Below are 25,561 nucleotides of genomic sequence, written 5' to 3'. Positions count from 1 at the left end.
GTTTGTGGAGGGTTAGTGCCCCTTCCCGTAAAACAACTAACTCAAAGTTAAACGAGCACCCTTTACAGATTATGGCGTCTGGCTAAAGATAAAAGTATCTGTCTCTGTCAGTATCCATCTGTGTTTGGATGAACTGTCAATTTATCCATCTCACAACCCTCAAATCGGTCAAGAACCCACGAGGGGCCATGGCTCCAAAGTTACCTATACGCGTACTCCATCGGAGCTTGAAGTCCGACGAAGATTTTTCAGTATGAGATGTGTAAATTTGTGGATTATTTTGCTTGGTGAAGTTGTTTCTTGTATTAATATCGGTGTACTTAAACGTGCACTAGAAATTCATCTTGGTGATACACAAATTCAAAATTGCTGCTCATTATGATGCACTATCCAGCCATTTCTGTTCTGTTTAATTTTTTATGTATATTTGTTTATTGGCTTGCGCATCAGCAGAGTGTGGCATCCCGCGACCCTCTGCTTGTCTGGTGTGTGGGAGTGGGAAGCCCACCAGGTAAGAATACCAGCATGTAAGAAAACAATACAGCTTGCTTAATCATTCGAAGGACCGCTCGCTGTACACCTCCTAACCGATTTATTCTGTACATGACCAGGAGTCTCCCTGAACACCTCCTTCTTACTGATTTATTCTGCATAGGCCATGTTGAGATTCGTAGGAGTCTTCCTTAACACCTCCATACCGATTTATTCTGCATATCACACAGGAGGCCCCGTAACACCCCATCCTTACCGATTTATTTAACATTTTTACTGTATTTTCCTCGGTTCCTTAGATTCATGTATTCATTTCATTTCGATGTTTTCTCTTCCATATAGGCATTTATTTATAGTTGGGTTTATTCCTTCATTTGAGTTCATTTGAGTATTTATTTGGGTTCATTTTGGATGTAATCATCTTCATTTGAGTTTATTTGGGTAGTTATGTAGGGTCATTAGGTGTTTCCTGTTCGGTATATATGGATTGGTTTGGGTAAGTAAGAGGACCCTCTGTGTGTGCCCAATCAAAAAAAATATATATAATATAGATATTGTATATATAACAAAACTATACAGTTGAAATAAAAAAAAATAATATAGCGTAATAACAGAAACTATATCAAATATTTCCTAATAATAATAAAGGAAAATATTCCCGTAACAAATACATTAGGACGCCATTTTGGAAGACGCTCATTTATTCCTGACTGGAGGTGCAGGAGGGTGGCCATTTATCACATTATTAGGTAAGTTTGAAGTCTGTGGTTAATTGATTGTGCCTTTATGACTTTGGACTATAGTGTGGTGAGGTATAGTGGGTATATGGGGCGCAGAAAGGGAGATATAGCCAAAGGTATGTGGAGGTCCCGGGTGGTTGGAGGGAAGATTCTGTTCCTCCAGCTTTTTTTATGAAGTGCTTCGGCCACTGGGTCTTTGGGTGTTGATTTGGTAAACTTGCAATTTAGAAGGGCAAAGTTATTCATTTTATTCAGCCAAACCTAACGTAAGTAACCTATTAGACTAACGAATCAAGCCAAACTAGACGTTAATGAACCTACCGTTGCTTGCTGTACCGAGGGGCGTGACTGTACCAACTGCTGTAATACCTTGTTTGCCCATGCTGTCTTGTAGTTTATATAAAAATAGATTATAGGGTTTTGTGTAAACTAATGTAGCCCTTGTTCCAAAGGCCACCATTTTCCCATGACCCTCGTAGACAGAATATAGGGCTGTTGTGGTTAGGTTTGGAGGCAGTCCCTAAGGAGATAATTTTAGGACCACCATATTTTGCAGTTCCTCTCTCTCTCTCTCTCTCTCTCTCTCTCTCTCTCATACACACACACGCAAAGCATTATGAGTTGCTTATAATTCCCAACTAGTCATTGTGTTTATCATTTTCTCGTTTTCACCATTAGCACAGAACTAGCATAGAAGTTTGGGTATAACTTTAGAAGTAACCAACGTTACCGATTTTCATTATATAACGTCCCTAAACTATTCTAACCAAGACTTACCTTTTACGGCAAGTTTGAGTTGGGGCAGCAAATTTTGTAGGGGTCGTCATGTAGTGGCTTAGGTTAGGCTATCGCTCAGTAGCGGATGAATGTCACGCCATATTGGCTGGTGCAGGCGTGTGCTCTTGATCTATGTCAGGCTCTAGGTTAGGTTAGGTTAGGTTAGTTTAATGCAGAAGAGTGTGGTTTTAATTAATTTTGATCTTGATTTGGGGGGATAAACCCACTTTTGGAAATCTTACTCAGAATTACAAAAGGGGGATTTTCCCCCCAAAATGAAGGTCAAAACCATAAAAATAATAATAAAAGAAAACGTTGGTTACTTCTAAAAGTTTACCGAAGTTTATTCATGGTGTGGGAGTGACTGAGTTTTGTCGGGTGAAAACAGACTGCATATAACTTTTTCCTGTTTTCTCTGCACCGAAGAATCAGTGTGGAAGTTGACAGCATCACAACCTCAACTTCCTGTAGTAGTCAGGTTGTAGAAGTGTCCCAGTTCCTTCAGGTGAAAGCAGACAGGGTCAGTATAACTATTTCCTATTTTTTCAGTATAGAAGAATCAATATGGAAGTGGACGGTGCCAGTTCCCTCGACCTGCTGATGTCAGGATCACCCCCGCTGGCCGAGATGACCCCTAATGATGGGATGGTTGACGGTGTGGCTGAGGACTGCCCCGACCCCACTCCAGCACCCGCCCCGGCCCTCCCCACCCCTGTCCCCGCCCCAGTACCTGCCCCCACACCCGTTCCAACACCCGTGCCAGTCCCTGCACCGGATGTCCAGATGACCCCCACCGGACCCGTACAGGAACCAGAGAACTTGCCGGTCATGGATGTGCCTCAGGTGAGGGGGACGGATATGGATGTGATTAGAGACAGAGGACAGGTGATTGTTGGGAGAGACAGGAAAAGGTTGTATCTCAAGTGTTTGTGATCCATACCAAGGAGATAATCTGTATTTCCTTGGGAACGAATACCTCTGCTCACTCATGTTAATGTGTGTAAGATCCTATCAAGGTTTCTTATTAACTTCTCTGCAATAGTGCTCTTAACATCATCATCATCAATATCATCCGGACCTCCTTTCCCACCCAAGGGCAGGGTGTGGAGTTAACAACATCCATGGGGAATATGTTGCAGGTGGAGCAGGTCTTGTATGTGAAAAGTATTTGCTGGTGTTAAGGCTTTTCATTTCCACTGTCCAGTTCACACACACAGCTCTAGCACAGATGGTAAAGATGTTTTGGAGGTGAGGGGGTGGGAGGGAGGTTTGTAGTGATGAAAACAGATTTTAGGAGGTATAGCTTTGCTTTGTTTTGCACTTGCAAAGGCCATCAGAAATGTAAATGTAAATATATCTCTGCAGGTGAAGGAGGAAGAGTCAAGTGGTGAAGGAGTAAGTGAGGGCGGAGGTGATGAAGGTAATAACGTTGTTGGTGTTGGTGGTCGGGGCGTGAAGCGCGAGGGCAGCAGTGACCCCGACGACACCGTCACACAGCCGCCGCCCACAAAGAAGCGCTCGGATGAAGTGGAGAAACTGTGGCGCAATGTTCACCTCAACCCCAATGACTTTCAGGCTTGGACGTTGTTGCTGCAGCATATTGACCAAGTGGTAAGGCTCACTCCTTGTTGTATCTGTCTATCTGTTTGTATTTAATGTCCTTTGTGTCCCCAGTGGCATTGTGGCAATGTAATTATGTTGATGACAGCAAAGAAAATAATGCTACAGAGAAACTCAGCCTCTAGTATGGCTGTGTATTATTTCCAGCCACTGCCAGACTGATTCTGCCGGATACATTTGCGTGAAGCTACAGGATGTGAAAGTTTTTGGTGTATCACATAGTGCTAGGATTCCAGGGGCTTGAATGATGAGTGAATGGAAGCGTGGCCTATTGGATTGGGCAAACCTAGGCTGTCTGGACGTTGCTGCTCCTCACCCCGCCCTTGCGTGGGAAACGAGGTCCGGATGATGGATGTGATGCTGATATTGCAGATGATTTTTATTGTTGTTGTGACCCAAATCCCTTTGTGAACATCAACACCGTGGTCTGCAGGCTTAAGTTGCTCTTTTCCTGCAATCCACTGCAGTGCTGTATCTTCATTTGGGGGATAGGGAGTTGAGGGGCATTGGAGCCGCCTGGTTATGATGATGTCACCACTTGAGAGCATCCCTCTCCAGCACCTTTTTTTAATGAAGCTCATAATTAGAGAACTGTGTCAGAATGACCCTTGTGGCTACTCTCATATGATGTTTATTCGGCCTAAAGACAGCTTAAGAAATCAGATAAGGTAAATGCATTTTTCACTGGCCGCTTATAATAGCCCAGAAAATTCCATGGATGCATTTCACACTGGCTACAAAAACAGGTTAAGAAATCAGGTGGATGCATTCCTGGGCTGCAGAAAACAGCTGAAGAAATCAGATAGATAGGTGCATTTCTGACTGTCTGCCACCATGCACAGAGTGACCTTGTATCCGGGCGTGAGGCGTACGACGGGTTCTTTGACCGTTACCCGTACTGCTATGGGTACTGGAAGAAATACGCCGACCTGGAGCGCCGTAAGGGCACCCGTGATACCACCCTCAAGGTTGGTGATGGCTGGTTGTGGTGACTCCATATCTGATGCACAGTGCTCTTTTGGTTTATTAAATACTTTACTGTAGCCACACCAACACATGCCTTACCTTCTATCCTTCATATCCATCCCCTTTTTCATCATTTGTGTCATGTTCTTCAGCTGTCTGTTTTGAGACAACCTAATCCTCTTCCTCCCTGCCCCACCCCACCCCCTATGCTATTGTTATACTGTATTCTTTCCTACTGTACTATTTTCTACTATCTTCATTCATCGTTTTCATCTTTCATCCTTTTATTCTTTAACTCACCACTCCACCTTTCTTCATTTTCTCTCTCTCTCTCTCTCTTTTTCTTTTTCCTCCTTTTAATTTCCCAGTCACATTCCTTTATCCTCTCTGCTCTTTTCCTCTGTAGTATTCACTTACACTTCATTCCTTCTTCTTTCTTCACATTCTCTTCTCTTTCCGTCTCTCCTCTTTTTCCTCCCATCTCTCTGTCTCCCCCTCATTGTCTCCCATCCCTCCCACCCCACCCCACCTCTCTCTCACTTTTCCTATCTCATTTGCTCACCACTCATTATCTCTCTCATCTCTTTCAGTGACCAACGCAGGTAGGTATGGTGGTAATGTTGTAGGGATCACCTGTAAAGCCTTGTGAATGATGGAAAACACACACACAAAAAAAAGTTTAATGGAAGAAAAAAATCTCTTGCTGCTTGCATGCATGGGCTGATATGGGATATATTATGAAAGTTTTTGTAGTGTTTTATATCCACCCAGTTTTAACCGCAAACATGTTTTTTTCAGAGGGGAAGTGTATATGTAGGAAAAAAGGTACCTGGTTTGTGTTTATGGCTGTATTTGGCTATATTATATCATATTTATATATATATATGGCTTATGATGTATTACATAGTCTATAAGGCGCCTGCACATATGCAAAAAATTATATATGGTATGTTATAAAATGATATATGTCTTGGGAATATATGTAAAATTGGACATACAATCCGCTATCGAACAGCAAGTGAAAAATGACAAAACATGTGCTCTCTGTCACCAGGTATGTTGTTATTGAGGCTTTGGTTTTTTTATTGCTATTGTTGGGTGAGCAGTTGGGGACGAGTCGGCCTAATATTTCACACGCTGTATTACCCATTTAAAATTATTGCTCGCTCTTCTAAATCACATCAAGTGACACCACAATTTCTTTGTTTCACCTCTTGTATTGCCCGCTTTTAAAATCAAACTGAAGGAAATGATGCCATGCTTCCTCCATTTCACCTGTTGTTGTTCAGTTTCAGTAGTAAATCAGATCAGATGATGCCATGCTTCTCTTAAGGAAACAAATCTGTATATTGTGGTTGGCCATATAATATCTGTCCTTTTCTATGGACTAGAAGCTAAACCAATTGCCTAACCAACTGATTTAACAATAGTTGCTGGAAACTGTTGGGAAAAAAAAAAATCAAAGATTTGTAACAATATGAGAGTCACAGCTTAGTCTTTGACTCTTATTTACTTGTGGCTGAGTTTCCTTCCTAAGAACGGTGATTGTGTGGTTAGTTTCCAAGCTTGTTGCCACACTTTGCTTTTATGGTAGTACCTCCAGGGTCAGTGGTAGCCATCCATCTGCTGCCTGTGCTGGCTAATATTCCTAAGGTTAGTGAGGCTTATGCTTCTCAGTCCATGGATGAAAATTCTTAAGCCAAGAGAGGCTTTGTGTGTATTTATGCCCATAGATGAAAATACCTAAACTGAGAAAGGCTTGGTATGTTTCTCTGCCCCCTAACCTGAGAGAGGCTTGGTGTGTTTCTCAGCCTGTAAATGAATCTTTTAAATTTCTCAGCCAACAGATGGTAGTTACTAGCCAAGTGAGAGTATGTTTCTCTTCCCCACAAATTCTCTTATGCAGTGCAATATGGTGGAAAGTAACTTGTATACCTCAAGTATACAGTCAGTGCATTGGAATATTAGGCCTGCTTTGTGCCCTGACTGTACAGTAAATAATGTTGTTGATGATGTTGGGCGCACATGTTCTTAATTTGACCTCCGGCCTCGGCATGGCGTAAGCTGCAGGTGTGAGGCGTCAGACCCAAGAGTCGGCGTGGAGAATACACCCGCGGCCTAACACAGTAGGTAATCCCCGCCTCCCCCACGCACCAAATACACACAAACACACACACACACACACACACATACATGCACACGCACACACTATATATACATGTATATACTGTTTATATATACTGTATATATATATATATATATATATATATATATATATATATACACCTGTATATATATATACACACACACACACACACACACACACACACACACACACACACACACACACACACACACACACACCCCTGCCCTCACCCTCTGATTACCCTGCCTTTACCCTTGGCCTAACCCAATTCTGCTCACTTACAACCCTTCCTCATTCTAATACTGTCTCTTTAAACCATTCTTCCTTCATTAACTAACAACTCCCTTATAGCCATCCATCTGTTCCCAGATTTTCTCCTTTCCATTGCTTTCCCTCACTCCCCTGTATTACCCTACCCATGCCTTACCAAACCCTCTCCCTCCTTCCACCCTCACATACACTGAGGGCACCCCACCCACCACAACCTCCCCAACCCCACCCCACCCCACCTCACTCTCACACCGTGACTTGCACACACAAACCCTGTATTAAGCCCTGTGTAGAGGATTTTATTACACAGAGTTCCAGTACTATTTCCTGGAAGTGTGTGCAATTGCTTGAGTCAAAGATGTTTTGTCCTAAGCTAACTATAACGCCAGGAGTCATATGTTTTAAGATTGTCTTGCACAGATGTTGATAAATGGTTCTCTTACTGAGTTAAGGGAGATAAACTTTTACAATAAACCATTTGGAGTAGCCTAACTAAAACATAACATCCCATTGTTCCATGTATATATGAAACTCACTGAGATAATAATCCATTACAAATTTCTTTCTTTTGGAGAGCCCCCCCAAATCCAGTAATTTTGAGTTTCCCATTTGACAGCTAAATTTTATAATGTAAACTACAGGGTTGGTATGTAAGTGTGGGTCAGGGGTAGGGGCTGGGGGTGTGTGGCTTGGTGCCCTTTACCAATAAAATCGCGTGGGGACAGATGATGATGATGATGATGAACATATGCCTACAAGTTTGTTGAATTGATAATACAGTTTGCCTGGCTGTCTGGTGGTTGTGCACTCAGTTAAAGGGTTCTGTCTTCTGGATGTCAAAAGAAATGAATAAGAAAAAAAAATCTGGTGTATTTAAGTTTTTTCCATTCCTAAAATTGTTGTGTAGTTTTGTCCTAAAGTTTCATTTATAATTGTCGGTTTGTTTCGTCCATAAGTTTCATCTGCCAAAATTCATATCTTGGTGGGGGAGGGAATGTCAGTGTGACTGGCTATATTTTGTTATTGTTGGTTTTATTGTGATTCAGTTGATGAAATTACCAGTCATGTTTAGATCTACATTAGATGTGTTAAATGTTTGACATCCATAAATAATGTATTGGCTTTATTCTTGGCTGGAAAAAAAAATTGTTGAGATGATGTGATAATGTTTGGAATTTGAGTGTTTCCTTTGATTTCTGGATCCTCCCCACCCCATCCGTAGGTCAAGAAAAGGTCAGATTGGTGATGGCGATGTTTACCTAACAGAATGACAGGATCCTTAGTTGAGGCATCTGAAGGTACCACACCAGAGTCAGGCATGTAGTTAGATATAAATTATCTCGCTTTCTCTCTCGCTCACTCTCTCTCTGTCCTTCTAACAATGCGAAATAAATAAAAAATGCCATGTAATATGCCACTTTCTCTCTGCATGCTTCTAATCTTAGGCCTTTTTCTTTCTCTCTGTCTCTCCCCCCAAACCCTCATGTGCTGGTGGGAGCAGGTGTTTGAGCGAGGTCTGGAGGCCATAAGCCTGAGTGTGGACCTCTGGCTTCACTACCTTGAGTACATCACAGCACAGTTCCCTGACAGTGAGGCATTCGTGAGGCAGGAGTACGAACGTGCCGTTGAAACCTGTGGACTTGAATTCAAGTGAGTTGATGGGTTAACTTGGCCCAAATATCAGTTTACACTTTGCAGGTTGGGTGGAATCTCATATGACACATGCCCCACTTGTAGGATAGTCCCATACAACGTAACACACACACTGGAACACTGCACAGGACATGCCCTGTCAAGACAAACACATTACCAGTATAGGGAACCTATGGGACACCCTCACAGGGGCAGTTGTTTACCTGTGGTCAAGTGGTCTGCTTATCCAGGCAGACTGGGTTAAGCAATAACAATAAACTATCAGTGGCAGGTGCTAAAGAGAGTCCAGTGTCCAGATTACTAACATGCCTCAACTCTCTCCATTTTCATTGTGGGTTTTCTGATTTATATCAGTAGTGTTATTAGTGTGACTTACTGTAGTGATGATGATGATTAGTTTGTCCAAGAAAAGTTAGTTTTGTAACCCATCTGTGGTGGCTGAATTAGTACCAAAGGCAGTTGTAGGTCTATATAGCCTTTTCTAAGATCTTTGGTGACTGATGGTAAGCCTGCACAGGTCAGACAAGCTGTGGGAGGCGTACCTGGGTTGGGAGAGCGCCGGGAAGCGGTGGAAGAATGTGACACACCTGTATGAGCGTCTGCTGGCAACACCCACCAGCAAATATCTCACACACTGGCAAAAGTGAGTACACCTTGTGAACACATAATGAGCTATAAAGACTGCTGACCATTTGACTTTAAGTAGGTGCTGGAAATGGATAGCCTTATGTGGCACTGAACCCCTGAAAGGATGATGGTGGATTGCAGAAGGACAGTAACTTCAGCCTGCAGTCCACCAAGTTCATGGCCAGATGAGCCTGAGGTTGCAACTGCCATTACAGCTACTAAGATTTTGTTGCTGGAAAAGTGTTAACCCACGTTTCATTGCACCATAGAGCTTAGATAATGCTGAATGGATGTTAATAACATTCACGAGGGTGTCCAAGGGCACTGATGACGTAAATTTTTAACTTTTCTTCGACGATGTTGATGACTAAGTAAACCCGTGTTCTTAATTCAGGTTCCAGGAGCATGTACGTCGCCACCTGCCCAGCGAGGTAGTCGGTGTTGACGAGTTCCTGTCCCTGCGTCGTGAGGTGCTGGCCAGTCTGTCCCGCTCTGATGCCGACGCCCCAGATGAGGCCCCACCAGGCGTGGAGGCCGCCCCGGGGGATGAGCAAGTTGGCACAAATGTGGTGAGTAACTGGGTGGGGCAGGGCATTGTAAGGTGGACTGGGGTAAGGTGGTTTGTGATGTGTGGATGAAGCAGTTGAAGTTCTTGGAGTGAATGCAGCTTGAAGGAAGGTGGATTGGGATAAGGTGGTTCAGAAATTGTGGACCTGAAAGGGCCAATAAGAATAGAAGGAAGGTTAAGGTGGGTGAGCAATTGTGAAGTGGACTAGGGTAATCAGTCAGTCAGTCAAGAAGGGGCAAATGCCACAGAGCACATAGCCTCACTCACCCTATGACTCCACCCATGCAGGTCCATTTGTACAATCCTCCAGACAGCGACTGGGGTAAGCTGGTTTGTAACGTGGATAAGGAGGATGGATTGTAAAGGGATGAATGAAGGTTGAAGGGTGGATCGGGGTCAAGAGGTTTGTAATGTGTAGACCAGGAGGGGTAGAATGAGATGTGAAGGAATGTTGGGCTGGATGGGGAATTGCGAGGTGGATTGGGGTAAGGTGTTTAGTGACAGTGTGTGTACTGGGGGTCAGATCATTTCCCTGTTTTCACTCAGATACTGATTTGCAGGAAGAACAAAGAGTTATGGGATTATTCCTACTCCCCACTCCTTATCCTGGGGAAAACACTTTAATGATTGCATTGTCCGGGTGGACGATGGGGTGTTCAGCTAGAGGGGGTTTACTTAAGGTTCCTGTGCTTTGGCAGAAGGAGTGGATGTGAAGGAATGGACCCCGAGGCAGGTCTGTTTGGATGGGAAGGGTATAGTAGAGGTGTTTTGGCAGAAGGAGTGTGCATGAAGGTTGACTTGTTGAGATGGTGGAGTAGGAGAATTTGGATGTGATGGGGAAGGAAGTGGACAGTGGGACAGCTGTGACTCTGACCCCATCACTGTCACCCTCCATGTGAAATCTTGTGCACCCCATGCAGAATGCCATGAATCATTCAGTCTTTCAAAAATAATTGTGGGTATTCATACTTGCTAAAACATTCAGACTAGTATAGGGAATAAAAACATGTATTGAATGTATTTTGGCTCATTTCCCAGGGATTCTTCATGAAGATTAGTTTGTAGTAATGCCATATCAATTGATGCCAGTGGGAATCAGCCTGTTGTAGCAGGCAGGGGGTTATAGGTTTAGTTGTGGGGAAGCAGGGTAATAAATGGGTTACATGGACATGCAAAAAAGTATATGATGAAGTGGTGTAGTTTTGACTCGACCAGTTACTTCATGTTATTTTGGCCAACTGGCTCCTTGTAGGTTAATACAGTATGTTCTCTTTATACCAAATATACTGCCAGGTATCCAGAATTATCGTCAGCTTAATAAGGCAATGGTATGCTCGCAGGAATAAAATACATAGGTTCCTTTAGTAGTCAGATAGTTAATAAAGAGAGGTGGACACACAAAGGAAGGTAAACCTAGGCAGGGAGCTAGGGAAAGTCTGAAAGTGAAGTTAAGGGCGATGTTGGAAGAGGGAAGCTTTATGTGGTATAGAAGAAGAGTATAAAAGAACACTGGTGAGGGAGGGAAGAGTAAGAAGCATGACTGAGGGAGTGAGAGGTACAGTATGTGAAGAAGAAGAAAAAAGTAGCCTGGAGGGACTTTTGTCGTGACAAGGCAGCATTTTGGACATTATTGAAAACCCAGGTGCTGAAGACTTGGTGATGAATGAATGATTGATATCCAGTTCACTAGTTTACTGTTTATTGATTGTACAGAATCAGGTGTTGAAGGGGAAAGCCTTCATGTGGTGACATTGATATGACTGGGCAGCTCGACTGCTTAGTTATACAAGTGTCCCTCAACTACTTCCCAATCTCCCAAATGGAGAATGATGTACTGCAGAAGGGTAACTTAAGCCTGCAGTCCACTGGATTTGTGTTTCAGATGAGCTTTGAGTAATAACAAGTGAAACCATAACATACATAATTGTATGTGGTATACCACTGAAGTATGTGAGGTAATTAGTGGAGTATTTGGCATTACACTTGTGGTAAAATCGTAATATTTTGTATTAAATCATGTGTTCCAGCACATGCCAAGTTCCCACCAGTGCTACCATTAAGTGGCTCTTTCAGTATGAGGACATACTGGGTTAGCTCTTCCTAATTTCAGAGGATTTTATTGTGCTTAGGAAAGACCTGGTGTACTGAAGCAGTTATTACCTGTCCCTGCCCTGGAGGGGCTTGGGGGATGGGAATTATTTTTACACGGTTTGTCTGTTTGTTTGTAACAGCTTAATGCAAAAACTACCAGTGTAATTTTGACTGAAATTACAAGGATGACGGCCTATAACTTTCTGATCACCTGATTAAATTTTGGACCAAATTGGGTCAAGGCCTAGGCTGTAGGGAAAAAAATGTGGGGGGGGGGGACAGGTATATATATATATATATATATATATATATACAGTATATTTGTTATAACTTCTTTCAAATTCGTCATATTGACATGAAACCAAATCCTAATGGTGCATCTTTCAAATCTGGATCCTATAACATGCCTCTTTACGTCAGGGGGATCACCCCCAGTTTGTGGTAGGTGGGTCGGACCTAAAATTTCACCCACTAGATATCCTGGTGTGTTTATATGTCAGCACTAAAATGACTGCCGGGGATGGGTTTGCTGTGCCTTGACACCGCTTCTTGTTGGAGGCTACTTTGGTCTCCACATCACTGTGGGTATTGGTGAGGGATGCCTTCATGCAGTGGTACCAATATTGCCCAGTTATACAAATGTCCCTCGTCCCCCTCCTTCCCTGTCCCTCAAAAGGAGGATGGTGGACTGCTGGAAAACGAGATCTTTAGTCTGCAGTACACTGAATATCCACTTACTCGATGTAGTGCTCTCGGGGACTGCCCTTTCTTCCTTCCATCTTTCTTTCCTTCCTCTTCTGTCTTTCTTTCCTCTTCCTTCTGTCTACGGGTGACTCTACTGTACACTGAGTGACAAGCCAAATGGTTTTGTGTACATCAGGAAACCATTTACTACACTGGGTGATAATCATATAACCTAATTATGGCGCCTAGTGGTCTAGTGGGTAATGAAGGTGCTCCAATTGGATTGAGCCTTTGTAGGTTTATATCCAAGGGGTGGTTGGGGTTTATCGCTCATGTAATACCATCTAGGGATGATTGAGGTTGGTCAGTCTCATCTTAAATGTCAGGACCAACTTGCCTAGCCTCGGGCTGCTATGCCTCTCATGGGGTAACACAGGATTAAGTGATGATGAGCCTGAAGCTACTACTGCTACATCTGCCGGTACCGCTCGTACATGGTGTTTTCTGAAACAGAATAAAATTATCTGATGGTAGCAAGACTGATGTACAAAGATGTCATTGTACTGAAAGAGTTAGCCACTTCATACTGAATTTAACTGCTGGTTATACTGCTTGCTCAGGAAGTATTTAGTTAACATTGAGGTTGATTAGCCAAAGTCCACCTGTCATGTACACTTCACAGGAAGTTGCCCACACAGACAAGTAACTTCTGTTTCTGTATCAATGCACTTCTCACCAAACTGTTGCAATTTGCATCATTGCAGTGGCACTTTAACACTTGGGCCTCTGTCAGGCCAGCAAGGCGGTGTTCTTGTGCATACAACATGTAATGAGCTTCAAGCATTATTTTTGTGCTACATGTCGTTTTTAAATTGACATGCTTCATATTCACCAGTTACTTAACTTTGGCACTTTGCCTTGTTAAGATTGCAAAAGAATAAAGTTCCAGAAAGTAATATTACAGATTTGGTTTTCACTTATTTCATATCAGTTTACTGGACTACTCAATCTTTCACAAGTAAGCTACATTTTCCTCCTATCTGCATTATTGTCTTATATAAATAGTCTTGAAGTTCAGTACAAGGATTGTGTTTTTAAATTTTAAAAATTCACTGATCGTTGCCCAACACTTCAATGGCAGTACCCATGGGAGAGTAATTCTACACAACAGGTTAAACATCACAAACTGTAACATCCAGCCCCAAACATTGCCAGAATTCCAGTTAAATTTGAGATCAGTGAAAAGTACTTGGGTGTATCATGGAATTGAGGAGGATGAGGATGTGTGCTTGGTACATCTTTATATCAGCCTACTGATTTTATTTTACTGTAGTATTAATGTCTGTATTTTAGGTGGCGTAGGACTCTGTAATCCCTTTTCCTTAGTTATTTTACCTATTATACCTTAACATTCTCTTGTATGGCACTTCTGTAATGTGAATGATAATGTAGTTTGTATCAGTAACATACAAGAGGATTTTGAAGTGAAATATGCAGAATACAGTGCTTAGGAAAAGGTGTTGACTCATCTCCAAAGCCTTCAAGGTTCATGTTCTTGTCGGTGAAGGAATCTCAACACCTTCTCCTTAGCGATTTTAGATGTGGCTGGTTAATTTTTTGTACGTCATTTATGCAGAGTTTGGTGGTATTGGAAGGATTTATGTAACACAGAAGAGGACTGTAAGGTAATAAAGAAAATAAATCACTTAGGAAATAGTTAGGTGTAATAAAGAAACACCTAGGAGGAGGTGTTAGCAAGCTTCCTAACCACACCAGAATACTGCTCCGAGAATACAGTGTTAAATGCGGTGGTGTAGATGGTGTTTATGGTGCCTTGGTCTTGGAGATGACGCCTATATTTTTAAAGGCTTGGATGACTGAATGTGTGGCTGTTTTCATTGGGCACTCTGTTGATAGTTTGTCTGTTTTAGTATTTTCCTTTTGCGTCAATGTTATAACCATCCCATCAACACCAGTGGTGGGAAGTTGGGTGAGGGTGGTAGTGAATGCTGATAGTGGTGATGAACATTGAGTAGTGATGATGAATATTGTACTTTTATAATAAATGTCATGATGAATGTTGATAGTGATGATGAATATAGAGTTGTTAAATGCAGTGTGTAATGATATTGTGTTATAATGCACTAATATAATCTTTCGTTTTTATCATTTTTTTCGTCATAGGAACAGTAAGTCCTCGGTATAAGTTTTATGTACTGTATATATACAATTTTTGATCATAACTTCATGCTGAGATACAGAAGAATGGTCCAAAATGATTTTTTAATTTTTTATATCAATGACTTACATTTTATTATTATTACTATTATTATTATTATTATTATTACTGGTATTATTATTATTATTATTTGGTATTATTATCAATATTGAATCATCCCTGACTTTGAAAAAATAATGGGATGTGCTTGTAACTTGTAAGATTTAGAAAAACAGATCTATGGCTTACATCGGGGACTGTCTGTCTGGTTGATAATGATGATGATGATGATGATTGTGATTTAAAGTTGAGATATATGTGTGTCGTGTTCCCAGCGACACCTTTTGTTATGATGATTTCCTATATTGCAGGTATAGTGACCTTAACAGAACCACACACAGCCTTGACGTTGCTTCGTTCGAGCCCGGTAACGCACCTCACAAAGACGCAACCAAAGTCTCGGTCTATCTCCAACACTCCGTTTTTTGACTTAAGAGCCCTTCTGAATATTTTTTGTCCTGTATATTATCTCAACAACAACCCTTTGATGCACTGATCCATTGTGGAAACTTTTTGAACAGCATACCGGATGAAAGAGTGTCCGCAGGATGTCCTTTCTCACTCCCGGGCCTTGTCTGTACCCCACAGGATGAGGAAACAAAAGCACTGCAGAAGAGTATCATCGCGGCCAGGCAGAAGATCCACGACGCAAATGTGGCGGCAGTTAAGGCCCTCTGGAACTACGAAGACGCCATCAAACGACCCTATTTCCACGTGAAGCCCCTTGAGAAGAGTCAGCTACAGGCTTGGAGGAACTACCTTGACTTTGAGATCAAGCAAGGGGATGCGGCCAGGATCAGGGTCCTGTTTGAGCGTTGTCTCATTGCCTGTGCCTTCTATGAGGAGTTCTGGATGAGAGTGAGTGTCAAGGCCATTACTTGTGTTACATATTTGTCTTGCAGAGGTGATAGGGATACAATGCATCCTTTGGTTCTGGTGTGTACATTTAAGTTTACATTTAGAGATGCTGGTGGGGATGCTTTCATGCTTTGGGTACAACATAATGGAGTGACTTTGCTGTGCAGGTATGCACATGTCTCTAGGTTCCCTTCCCATCCTCAAAAGAGAGGATTGTGAGATGCAAGAGTTCCCCAGCTCCTTTCCTATCCCCTGCAGTGAGGATGGTGAGATTCAGGAGGGCAGCTTCAGCCTGCCATCAACCAAGCTCATGTTCTAATGAGCCCAGGGTTGCAATTAATATTACTACAGTAATCCCGCATTTTTTGCGGATTTTTTGTCTACGGTTTTGCCCTCTCGCGGATTTTCTTAGCATTAATAAGTTCAACAAAAATATCCTTGAATATACATAAAAAAAAAAAAAAATTGAAATTCCCGCAGCTTCCAATTGTAGCGCGGTAAACTCACGCCACCCTCTGTCCCTTTCCCGCGGCCCCTCTGCCACTGTTACCATATCTAGCATAATTTTATTCTTTTAGCATAATTTTGATCAAATTTTCGAGTCTGGAATATTTTTTAGCATATTAGAAGTTTTAGAATCATTCTAGCATAATTTAGAATGGAATGGAATATTTTTAGAATAATTTTATAAAAGCTACAAATCAGAGAGAGAGAGAGAGAGACGAATAAGGTAAGATGTTTGAATAGTTGGTTACTTTCAGTTTGGGCTTGGTTGGGTTGGATTAGGTTAGGTTAGGTTGGATTAGGTTAGGTTAGGTTCGGTTTGGTTCGGTTAGGTTAGGATAAGTTTGAGCTTTGTACTTTACCCATGAAACCTAGGTTTTTCCGATGGGTTTTGGTATGATTCATTCGATTTTCAGCTTCATTTCAGTCGGAAATGACCATTTTCTGTGTTTCCCCCCCTCCCTATAACCCCCGATTCCCCAAAGATCCCTCATTATTTCAAGGGGATGGGGGGGGGTCATATCTCAAAATCTGGTTATTTCCGACGGAAATGATGCTCAAAATCGAACGAATCACATCAAAATCCATCAGAAAAACGTAAGTTTCGTGGGAAAAAGCAGTATGGGTAGATACCGATATTTATCCTCTTACTGTATGTAGGTTCATTTTAATATTTTCATAGTAAACAATACATAATTAATATGTTGCACGAATATGTATAGAATTTTATCATTTAGCTTCAAGTTAGCATAATTCATTTTTTACTTGGAACAAATATGCTCAATCTAGCATAATTTTTTCATTGCCCTAGCATAATTTCGTTGTTTGGATATGGCAACACTGCTCTCTGCCCCGCAGTCCTCAGTCCACGCCTGACTGCCTTAAGTGGCTGTTGTGGTTGTAACCACACTATGATATGAGCCTCTTGCCTCCCACTTGCTTTCCACATGGCCCCAGGACGTAAGCCAGCCTCACCAAAGGCTAATAATACAATTAGTAAGAACTCCAAAGTGACAAAACGATCAAGTTATGACCTTAGCAGAGAAAATTGTGTTACTGGACAAGCTAAGAAACGACCGTGGGAGTGTTTGCTATCACCAGTTAATGCATCTTTTTATTTTGTACTGTTTTGTTAATAAATGTGTAGATAATTGTGTATTACAGTACGGTGTTTACGTTTTTCCTTCATAATGGAGTATGTGCTTTCAATCTTGTAAGAAGGTATTTCGGGATGAGTATGGGTTTCGGGACAATTCGCAGTCACAAGAAACACAAAACAATTCGCCTTCATTAATGAAGATAGCTATGGGTGACGCTAGAATATAATTCAAAGGCGACTACAGCGAGGAAGAAACAAGTTAATTATTGACTAAAGGTGCAACTAATAAATAATATCCAGAACCTACGCTACTGAACATAGACTTTGCTGGCTCCCCCTGAAATATAGTTATTAAAGTATTGATTAATTAATAATAAGTATATTGATAAAAGTATTGATTAGTATATTTATAGAATGGCGGGGAGTCGTCCAGGGTGCGAATTGTTCTGAAGGGGAATCGTCCATGTTTTGACGGGGAATTGTCTGACGGCGAATTGTCTCGCAATCAGTATGGACATGGACTGTGTGATGGGCAGCATGGTGGACATAAGTGCAAGTTTTCAATTGTTAATAGAGTATTCGCGGAATTGAATTTTCGCGGGGGTTACAAGAACGTAACTACCGCGAAATATGCGGGATTACTGTACTTAATTTGGAGACTGTTGACCATGCTAGCAGAGTAGGCTTTTCCATGTTTCAATAAATTTCAACATTTCTTATGTTGATTGAAGATAAGGAAAAGCACAACTTCATGTAAAGGTTATTTATTAAAAAATTAGGCAAGCAAAGAAAAACAAACCTTTGACTGGCAGCTTTGACACTGCTTCATGAGTGAGCACTTCTGACTTGATTTTTTGCTGATAAATGTAGTAAACAAAAATTGTGGTTACCATGATGATGCTTTTGTATGAGCACACAAATACAGGAATTTAATCATTTCTTTCTTCAAATGGACTTCATTGCAGAATTCGAAAATGAAGAAAACATTTAGTGACTACTGTGATGTTCCTTCACTTTATGGGCGAGTACGTCCATATTCTGCTTATGTTGATAGATAGAGCACAGCGCAAATCATGCTGGGGATCCAGACGGTTCCTTGCTTTAGTCCTGATCGTCACAAGAGCTGAAAAGCTTTCCTCACAGAGGTATATGGTTGGATATAGAAGAACCCTTTCAGCCTCACGGGTCACATTAGGTTATCCTGGAGTTTATTCCAGAATTCAGAGTATGAGAGACCTTAAAAACATTGCTTCTGCACTGGATTTGCCTGGAGATGTGCTGTATAAGTTCTTTTTTAAAACCAGGGATATCTTGTCCACTGTCACTGACATTCACACCAAACACAATCCTGACCCAGCTATGTTGACATAGGCTTCATTTTCTGGCAAATATCTGTCCATTTCCTCCTGAAGCTTCTTCAAATGGTCTTGAAATGCCACTTCAGCGTCAGTATGGACTGTTTCTGATGAATCTTCCAGCACTGCATTCAGTTCCGGAAAAGCAGCTGTTTTTCCCCTGGCTAATCTCTCTCTCAAAAGTGCAAGTTTTGTCTTGAATGAGGCAATTTTTTCATAATGTCAACCATAGTTTGATTTTGGCCTTGCATGTCTGAGTTCTATTCTATTCATTTGTCCCCCCCTCCCCCCCCAACCAACTTGTGACAATGAGGAGCATCCTTGCGACCCCTGTCTGGGTCGCAACCGTGGGTTTGGGAACCACTGCGCTACATAAACATCTATGGCCTTCCTTAGCCAGTCTAACTTGTCCCTTCTCTCAGCATATCCTGCTGTTGTAACTGAGGGACACTTACTCTAGTTTCTCAGTGGGAAGTAAATAAATCCTTCCGGAGAAAGAGATTGTTCATTGGGTATTTTATTTTCAGTTCTCTCTAATGTTGAGGAGATTACTGTATGAGAAATCCTAGAAATGCAAAAGGATTTTTTCATTTTTTTCTTTTTTCAGTATGTTTGTCTTCTTAATGAGAGTATAAGAAATATCTGCCTTTGAAAGGGATTGGTTCAGTGAGCATTTTATTTTTGGTTCATCCACAACATTAAGGAGAGCACCGTACAGTATAAGAAATTGTTGCCGTGAAAAAGGATAGTTTCAATGGTTATTTAATTCTATGTTGCAGTACATCCGTTACCTCGAGGAGAGTAATGCAGAGGAGGAGGCAATCCGAGGCGTGTACCTGCGTGCTTGTCTTATACACCTGCGTGACAAGCATCGGCCACACCTCACGTGGGCTGCATTTGAGGAGGAGAAGGGTAAGGTCTCCAGTAATGAGCTTATTGGAAAAACATGAGACAGTGCAGTGTTTATAGCTGTTCCTTATGTAACTTAAATGGTAATTGGTAACTGAAAAGGGCAGAAGTAGGGACCTGGACCCTTCACCTTTTTATATTGACTGGTTTTTAGAGATCTTAGTCAGATTATATTTTAGGACATGTGTTGTCATTATTTGTCTTTATTTCTGTGCATTATCCTGTCCAGAGAGAAAAGTGCACCTGGGGTAAATACAGTGTTACCGCCTTACCTTGCTTCATTACCAGCACAAATAACTCACTGTGCTCATACTCACCTCATGCTCCTCACTGTCATAACACATCTGCACATCACAAGCACAACACACACACTCCTTCATTTCAAGCCTTAGCAAAAGATCTCTGTGAGTGTCAGTGGAAGTGGTTGGTTGCTTGTGGTCCACTGGGTTCATATCCTGCTGAGCCTTGGATTGAAGCTATTAATATTTATTTCTCCATGCACAGGCAAGTGTCAAAGCACTTGAGATCATGAAGGGTACTGTATTTTCTCCTTTTTGCTTTCTGGACCCTACTTCATCCTCTGCTAAGGAGATTGGGATGATGGTGATGACTGTGATGACTTTTCCCCATGCAGGCAACAGTGACAAAGCCTTAGAGATCTTGAAGGGTGTGCAAGAGCGAGTGGCTGGTGGTCTGGAGGCGTGGGTTCAGGCAGCGGGTGTGGAGCGGCGGCGGAGCAGGCTGGAGGAGGCTGCCAACATATTTGCCAAGTGTATAGAGGTTTGTCGTAACAGACATGACAAACCCGCACACTCACACATCTCAATGAAGTATGCAAGGTTTCTCTCAATGGTGAGCATCTTTTTTTGTTGTAATGTTTTCATTATAACTTGGCCTAAGTTTGATCTTTTTTTACATGAAGTACAGTATATTAAGGTTTTTCTCAGTGGCGAGTAGCTCTGTAATATAGTACATGTTTTACTTTAACTTGGCCAAAACTTGACACTTACCTGTCTTCATATGAAGTATGCTGGGTTTTTGTCTGATAATCACTTTAATTCTCGTCACTTTAGTTTCTTCGCGTCAGCAGGTGGGTTGGCGGAGGGTTAGTGCCCTTCCCCGTAAAAAGCTAACTCAGAGACAAACAGCCACCTCATAAGGGATCATGTCATTTGGCAATAGATAGAAAGATAGACTTTAGCTTGGCCTAGAATTGCAAGTTTATTCTATTTGTATGAAGCATTTGAAGTCTCTCTCCTTGCAGGGTATGTCTACTTACTACTGTATGTACACCAAGCCCTCGTTATTCAACAGTTTGTTGTTTCGACGTATATAAATCTATACCCGTTGTTGTTGTTCGTGGTTATCCCCGCTATTTCGACAGTTCAAACTGCGCACCGCCAGGCAGACTGGCTGAGCTGCCCAGCCTCCTGCGCTCTGCCCCACTGATCGGTTGCCTCTTCATTCGTATGCATTTCTTTTTGGCCTCGTGGAATATTACAGCACCACCATGGCTCCACCCAAGACCCCTACTATTACCCCTGTCAAGCACAGTCATGAGCTCACCAACCTGAGTGAGTGTTTTGCCATCGCATGGTCGGATGACAATTGCGCCAGTGATTAACGAACACTCATAACGGACGATGCTGTTTTGGTGCCAGTTTTCTGTAATGCATGTCGTATCCCTGTTAGGTTTCAGCGATTCCAATTAGGCTTCCACTGCTATTTATGGTTTTAAATTGAATACATTTGAGTTTGGTATGGTGACGTCATGTCCAGTTGGCGGGATCGGCAATAAACACACTATAGAAGGCGTTCAGACGGCTTTCTGTAATATCGTTAAGTAGGTATATTTCATTTGTTCTCCAATATTTTTTTGATAGAAAATCAAATGTGAATCATCCAAAATGTATGTTCTCCGAAAATAATTTTCCATGAGAACATAGGTCTATGAAAACAGCTCAGATCCCTGTGTCACTGTCGTTCATATTTACCGGTATTTTTTCCATCTTTATTGAATATTTTTTGAATGACGAAAGTGGTCAGGAACCTAACCCCCCAATTTCCTAACAATCTTATGGGAAAAATCGGTTTGTTTTTCAACCAGTTTTTATGGAATGCATCCCTGTCGAATAGTAGGGGAGAGGTGTATTTGGCAATGATTTTTACTGTAGTAATCCCACCAACTAAGTAAGCCATCAGGTTTTATACAACCATGACAATATTAAAGTTGTTGGAGTGGCCCAGTTGTGTCAGATGGAAACAGACCAGGTATAGTTAGGATGATGATGATGACGACGACGATGACAAGGATAATGATGGCGGCGGCGGCTTATCTGTCTGTACTAATCAAGTCGTTTGTGTTACAGTTCTGTGATGCCACTGAGGAAGGTCTGGAGATCCTGAAAGATGCACATGAGTTTGATAAGGTGAGTCCTATGGCTCTTATGGTCCAGTCTTGTAGCCTGTGTGCCATATCAGTGGTGTTTCAAACTATTGCAGTTTTTCCCATGCAGCTGATACTGTGAATTTTGGGTAAATTTTGAGAAACTGGCAGAAACTTTATAGGTAACAGTGGAACTTGAATAGGCAGTCCGTCTATGATTGATATGAACTGAAAAGCAAAAAATGATGGAGAGTAAATGTAAAAATGCAAGTCAGAGCTTTGTCTTGAAATATCACTACCGTTACATCCAGTTGGTACCGGTTCTTGAAGGAAGGTGGCTGATCAGCTGTGTAGCAAGCAAACAAAGCCTCAATAAGTTTTTTTTTTTTCTCCATAGTTTGAGAGAGGGCATCAGAATGGGCAACTGAAAATGAGAGATGTGCTGTAACTTTGTGCTTTTAGTGTGGAGTAGATCTTGGTGAGGAAGGAGAGGGTGTATATAGGAAGCTGGCACGGAACTGAGCAAGCAGGGTGGAATATTGCTATCAGGTAAACTTGTCAAACCCACTAGCTGCGTAGAGCCAAAAATGCTGGTGATGCAAAAATATTTTCATAATATTTGTTTTAAACTGGGCAGCAAAGTCAGCTTCAGCACCATATTAGATGCACCTTAAAGTGTCTTGGTGCACTTTCAAACACCATTACTTGCCACCACCAGGAGAACAGCACTGTGGTATTGGCGCTGGTGGACCAGGCGTTGTCTTGCCGGCCACCACGTGTGAAGGACGCAGCGGACACACTCAAAGCTGCCGTGGAGGATGCTTCTCACCAGCCTGGCACCAGGCTGGTCTTTGCTCACAGGCTTTTCCACTTCTTGTCAGAGTGTGGATATGAACGAAACAGGTTGGTTGTTAGCTAAGGATTTGACACATTACAGTAGTCTCCCCATCTTCTGCCAATCTGTCCATATCCAGCTGCCTTAACCTCAGAAGGGTGGCCACAAACATATCACCAACATATCACCCTGTACCCCACCATCAGCTTGCCCTCCCAAAGACACATTAACATACCTTCATTCACATACTTCATCTTCAGTCTCCCCCTCCTCCCTCACCCTTCACCTTACTCACATACTCTTTTCAAGTAAGTCTATCATTCTCTGTGTTCTCAACATGGGCAAACCAGGCACCAGGCTTGTGTTTGCCAACTCCTGTTCCACTTCCAGTCAGGGACCTGCCCACAAATGATTGATGGTGTTTGGCTGCATGAGTGAGGCTTCATGCAGTTTTTTGTTGTATCAGATGAAGGTGCGATAGATAGACATCTAGATGTAGATAGATGATAGATTATATAAATAGATACTGATAATATATTTAACAGTATGAGCGATGGTTTGCGTATCCTGCGTCGCATACAAATGGAGGTGCGACAAATGGACTCGGGTGTGTCCAGCGGTGAGACAGACGTCAACGCAACCAGCACAGGGGTTGGCAAACAGGGAGAGGCTGTAGCAGGAGGCATAGCAGTGTGAGTATTACATAACCTTTATCCTTTATTGTGATTACATATTTCTTCAGTGACTCCTCCCAGCATCTAACAGCACTACACAAAATGCCTCAGTAACACCCCTCCTCCTCAGCCCAGCACTACACAGAATGCATCAGTAAGATGATGTATGTATGTATGTAACATCCTCTTCCTCCATGCAACACTACACAAAATGCCTCAGTAACACCCTCCTCCTCCACCCAGTGCTACACAATGCCGCAATAACATCACTCCTCCTCTGCCCAACACTACTCATCAGAAAGACACAGAACCATTGAAAACCTTCTGCCAGATTGCATTTGTTGAGTACCACAAACAGACGTCCACCCTTCAGAAACCACCTGAAGACATAAGCAGTCTGAGTTGGACTATAATGTGGAATAAAGGGTAGCTACATTATTTACTAGTTGTATATTTTGTAATGGTTCATCTGATTTCTGTAAATCATGAAACCATTAAGTTTGTTGGGTGGTAGCTATATAAGCAAATGTTGCTTGGTGGTTTAGTGGGTTAAGGCATTCAAAGTGGACTGGGCTTGTTGGGGTTTTTATTGTAGGGGTGTTTAGAGTTGATTGTTGGCATAATGTTATTCAAGGGTGGGTGAACCTTACCCTAAATGTCAGGACAGTAGATAGCCCTGGGCTCCAGTGCTCCTGTTGAGGCATTACAGGCGTGGATGAGGAATGAAGACCTGTAATATATTTTGATGTGGATATTTACAGGATAGAATCGCGTCGAGACAAACGCAGTCAGGAAAAAGGCAGCCCCAGTCCAGTCAACGGCAGTGCTCCCATAAACCCATCAGGCAATCCCCCCTCCTCCACACCTCCGACGTCAGCCCCTCCAGGCCAGTCCATGGTTCCAGGCTACCAGGGCTACCAGCAGTCAGGCTACGGCAGCTATAACCAAGGCTATCCTCAGTACGGAGCCTCACACTATCAGGGCTGGGGCTACCCGACACAGCAGGCTGGCTACGGATATGGGCAGCAAGGATGGGGAACGTACGGGAATTATTACGGCCAGAGATAAGCTCACTCATACTTGTTTTAGGGATAGTTAAGGGTGACAAATTCAGATACTGTAGTTAAAATCAGAGAGAATATTATGGTTACAGGTGGCAGTTTTTGTGAGGATGGGACACACAGCTCTTGTATCTGTGAGGATGGGACACCCAGCAGTTGTGCGTGTGAGGATGGTATAGACAGGAATTGTGTTTGTAATCATGGGATACAGACAGCAGTTGTGTTTGTGAGCATGGGATACATACGGCAATTGTGTCCTTGAAGACAGAACACCTACACATACGACATTCATTTTTGTGAGGATGGGACACATGAGACAATTACTATGGTTGCAGGTTCAAATGTTGGTGAGAGGTACTCAAGAAAACACAGTTGACCATCCAGAATACACACTACTGTATGGCGCCTTAGACGGCTGGTGCTGGGACTACCCAATGCAGCAGGCAGGCCACAAATATGGTCAGCAGGGGTGGGGCACATGTGGAAGTTACTTCAGTCAGAGATAAGCTCAGTTGTCTGTCGTTTGTAATGTGGTAGTACAGTAATTACTTTAGGGAGAAAATTTGAGGTATTTGTCATAGGGAGAGAGAGTTTATGATCGTAGATACTAATGCTGGTAAAAATGAGCAAGTCATCGTGGTAGAAAATACGATTGTGTGGATGGGACACATACTGTACAGAATCTGTTAGCATGGCAGGTTTAAACATTGGTGAGAAATAGCCAACAAGAATGACCGTATTTGCTATTACATTTACAATCACACAACTCAGGAAACAGGTTATTAAAAATATAGCCAGCAGGAATGAGGATCATATGGAAAGTACTACTATCAGAGTTAAGCTCAGTAGTTTGTTGTTTGAAGCAGGTATAGGAAGAGAGGGTTAATGGTTGCCAATCATCGGAGAGACAACAGTTTGCAAGGATGGGACATGTACGGCAGGTAGAGTAATTCAGACAGAGGTGGAAC

At 42.3% G+C, this 25,561-nt stretch overlaps 1 protein-coding gene across 1 annotated transcript; it reads left to right on the top strand.

Annotated features, from left to right (window-relative positions):
- The first annotated feature begins 1,193 nt into the window (after nucleotides 1-1,193).
- LOC145401619 (pre-mRNA-processing factor 39-like) lies at nucleotides 1,194-25,515 on the top strand. Its single transcript, XM_080273813.1, has 14 exons — nucleotides 1,194-1,241; nucleotides 2,559-2,852; nucleotides 3,375-3,620; nucleotides 4,472-4,597; nucleotides 8,513-8,661; nucleotides 9,182-9,307; nucleotides 9,686-9,860; nucleotides 15,501-15,770; nucleotides 19,508-19,640; nucleotides 20,272-20,489; nucleotides 22,007-22,066; nucleotides 22,742-22,926; nucleotides 23,404-23,550; nucleotides 24,294-25,515. Exons 2-14 carry the CDS (start codon nucleotides 2,574-2,576, stop codon nucleotides 24,598-24,600), a joined length of 2,421 nt encoding a protein of 806 aa, XP_080129939.1. The 5' UTR covers nucleotides 1,194-1,241; nucleotides 2,559-2,573; the 3' UTR covers nucleotides 24,601-25,515.
- The last annotated feature ends 46 nt before the right edge of the window (nucleotides 25,516-25,561 follow it).

This window comes from Coenobita brevimanus, chromosome 56 (genome assembly GCF_032717465.1).
Source record: "Coenobita brevimanus isolate Jiangsu-jjx chromosome 56, ASM3271746v2, whole genome shotgun sequence".
In the NCBI taxonomy this organism is placed as follows: domain Eukaryota; kingdom Metazoa; phylum Arthropoda; class Malacostraca; order Decapoda; family Coenobitidae; genus Coenobita; species Coenobita brevimanus.
Note: the sequence above shows the minus strand (reverse complement) of the source record. Positions and strands in the feature narration are given on the sequence as shown.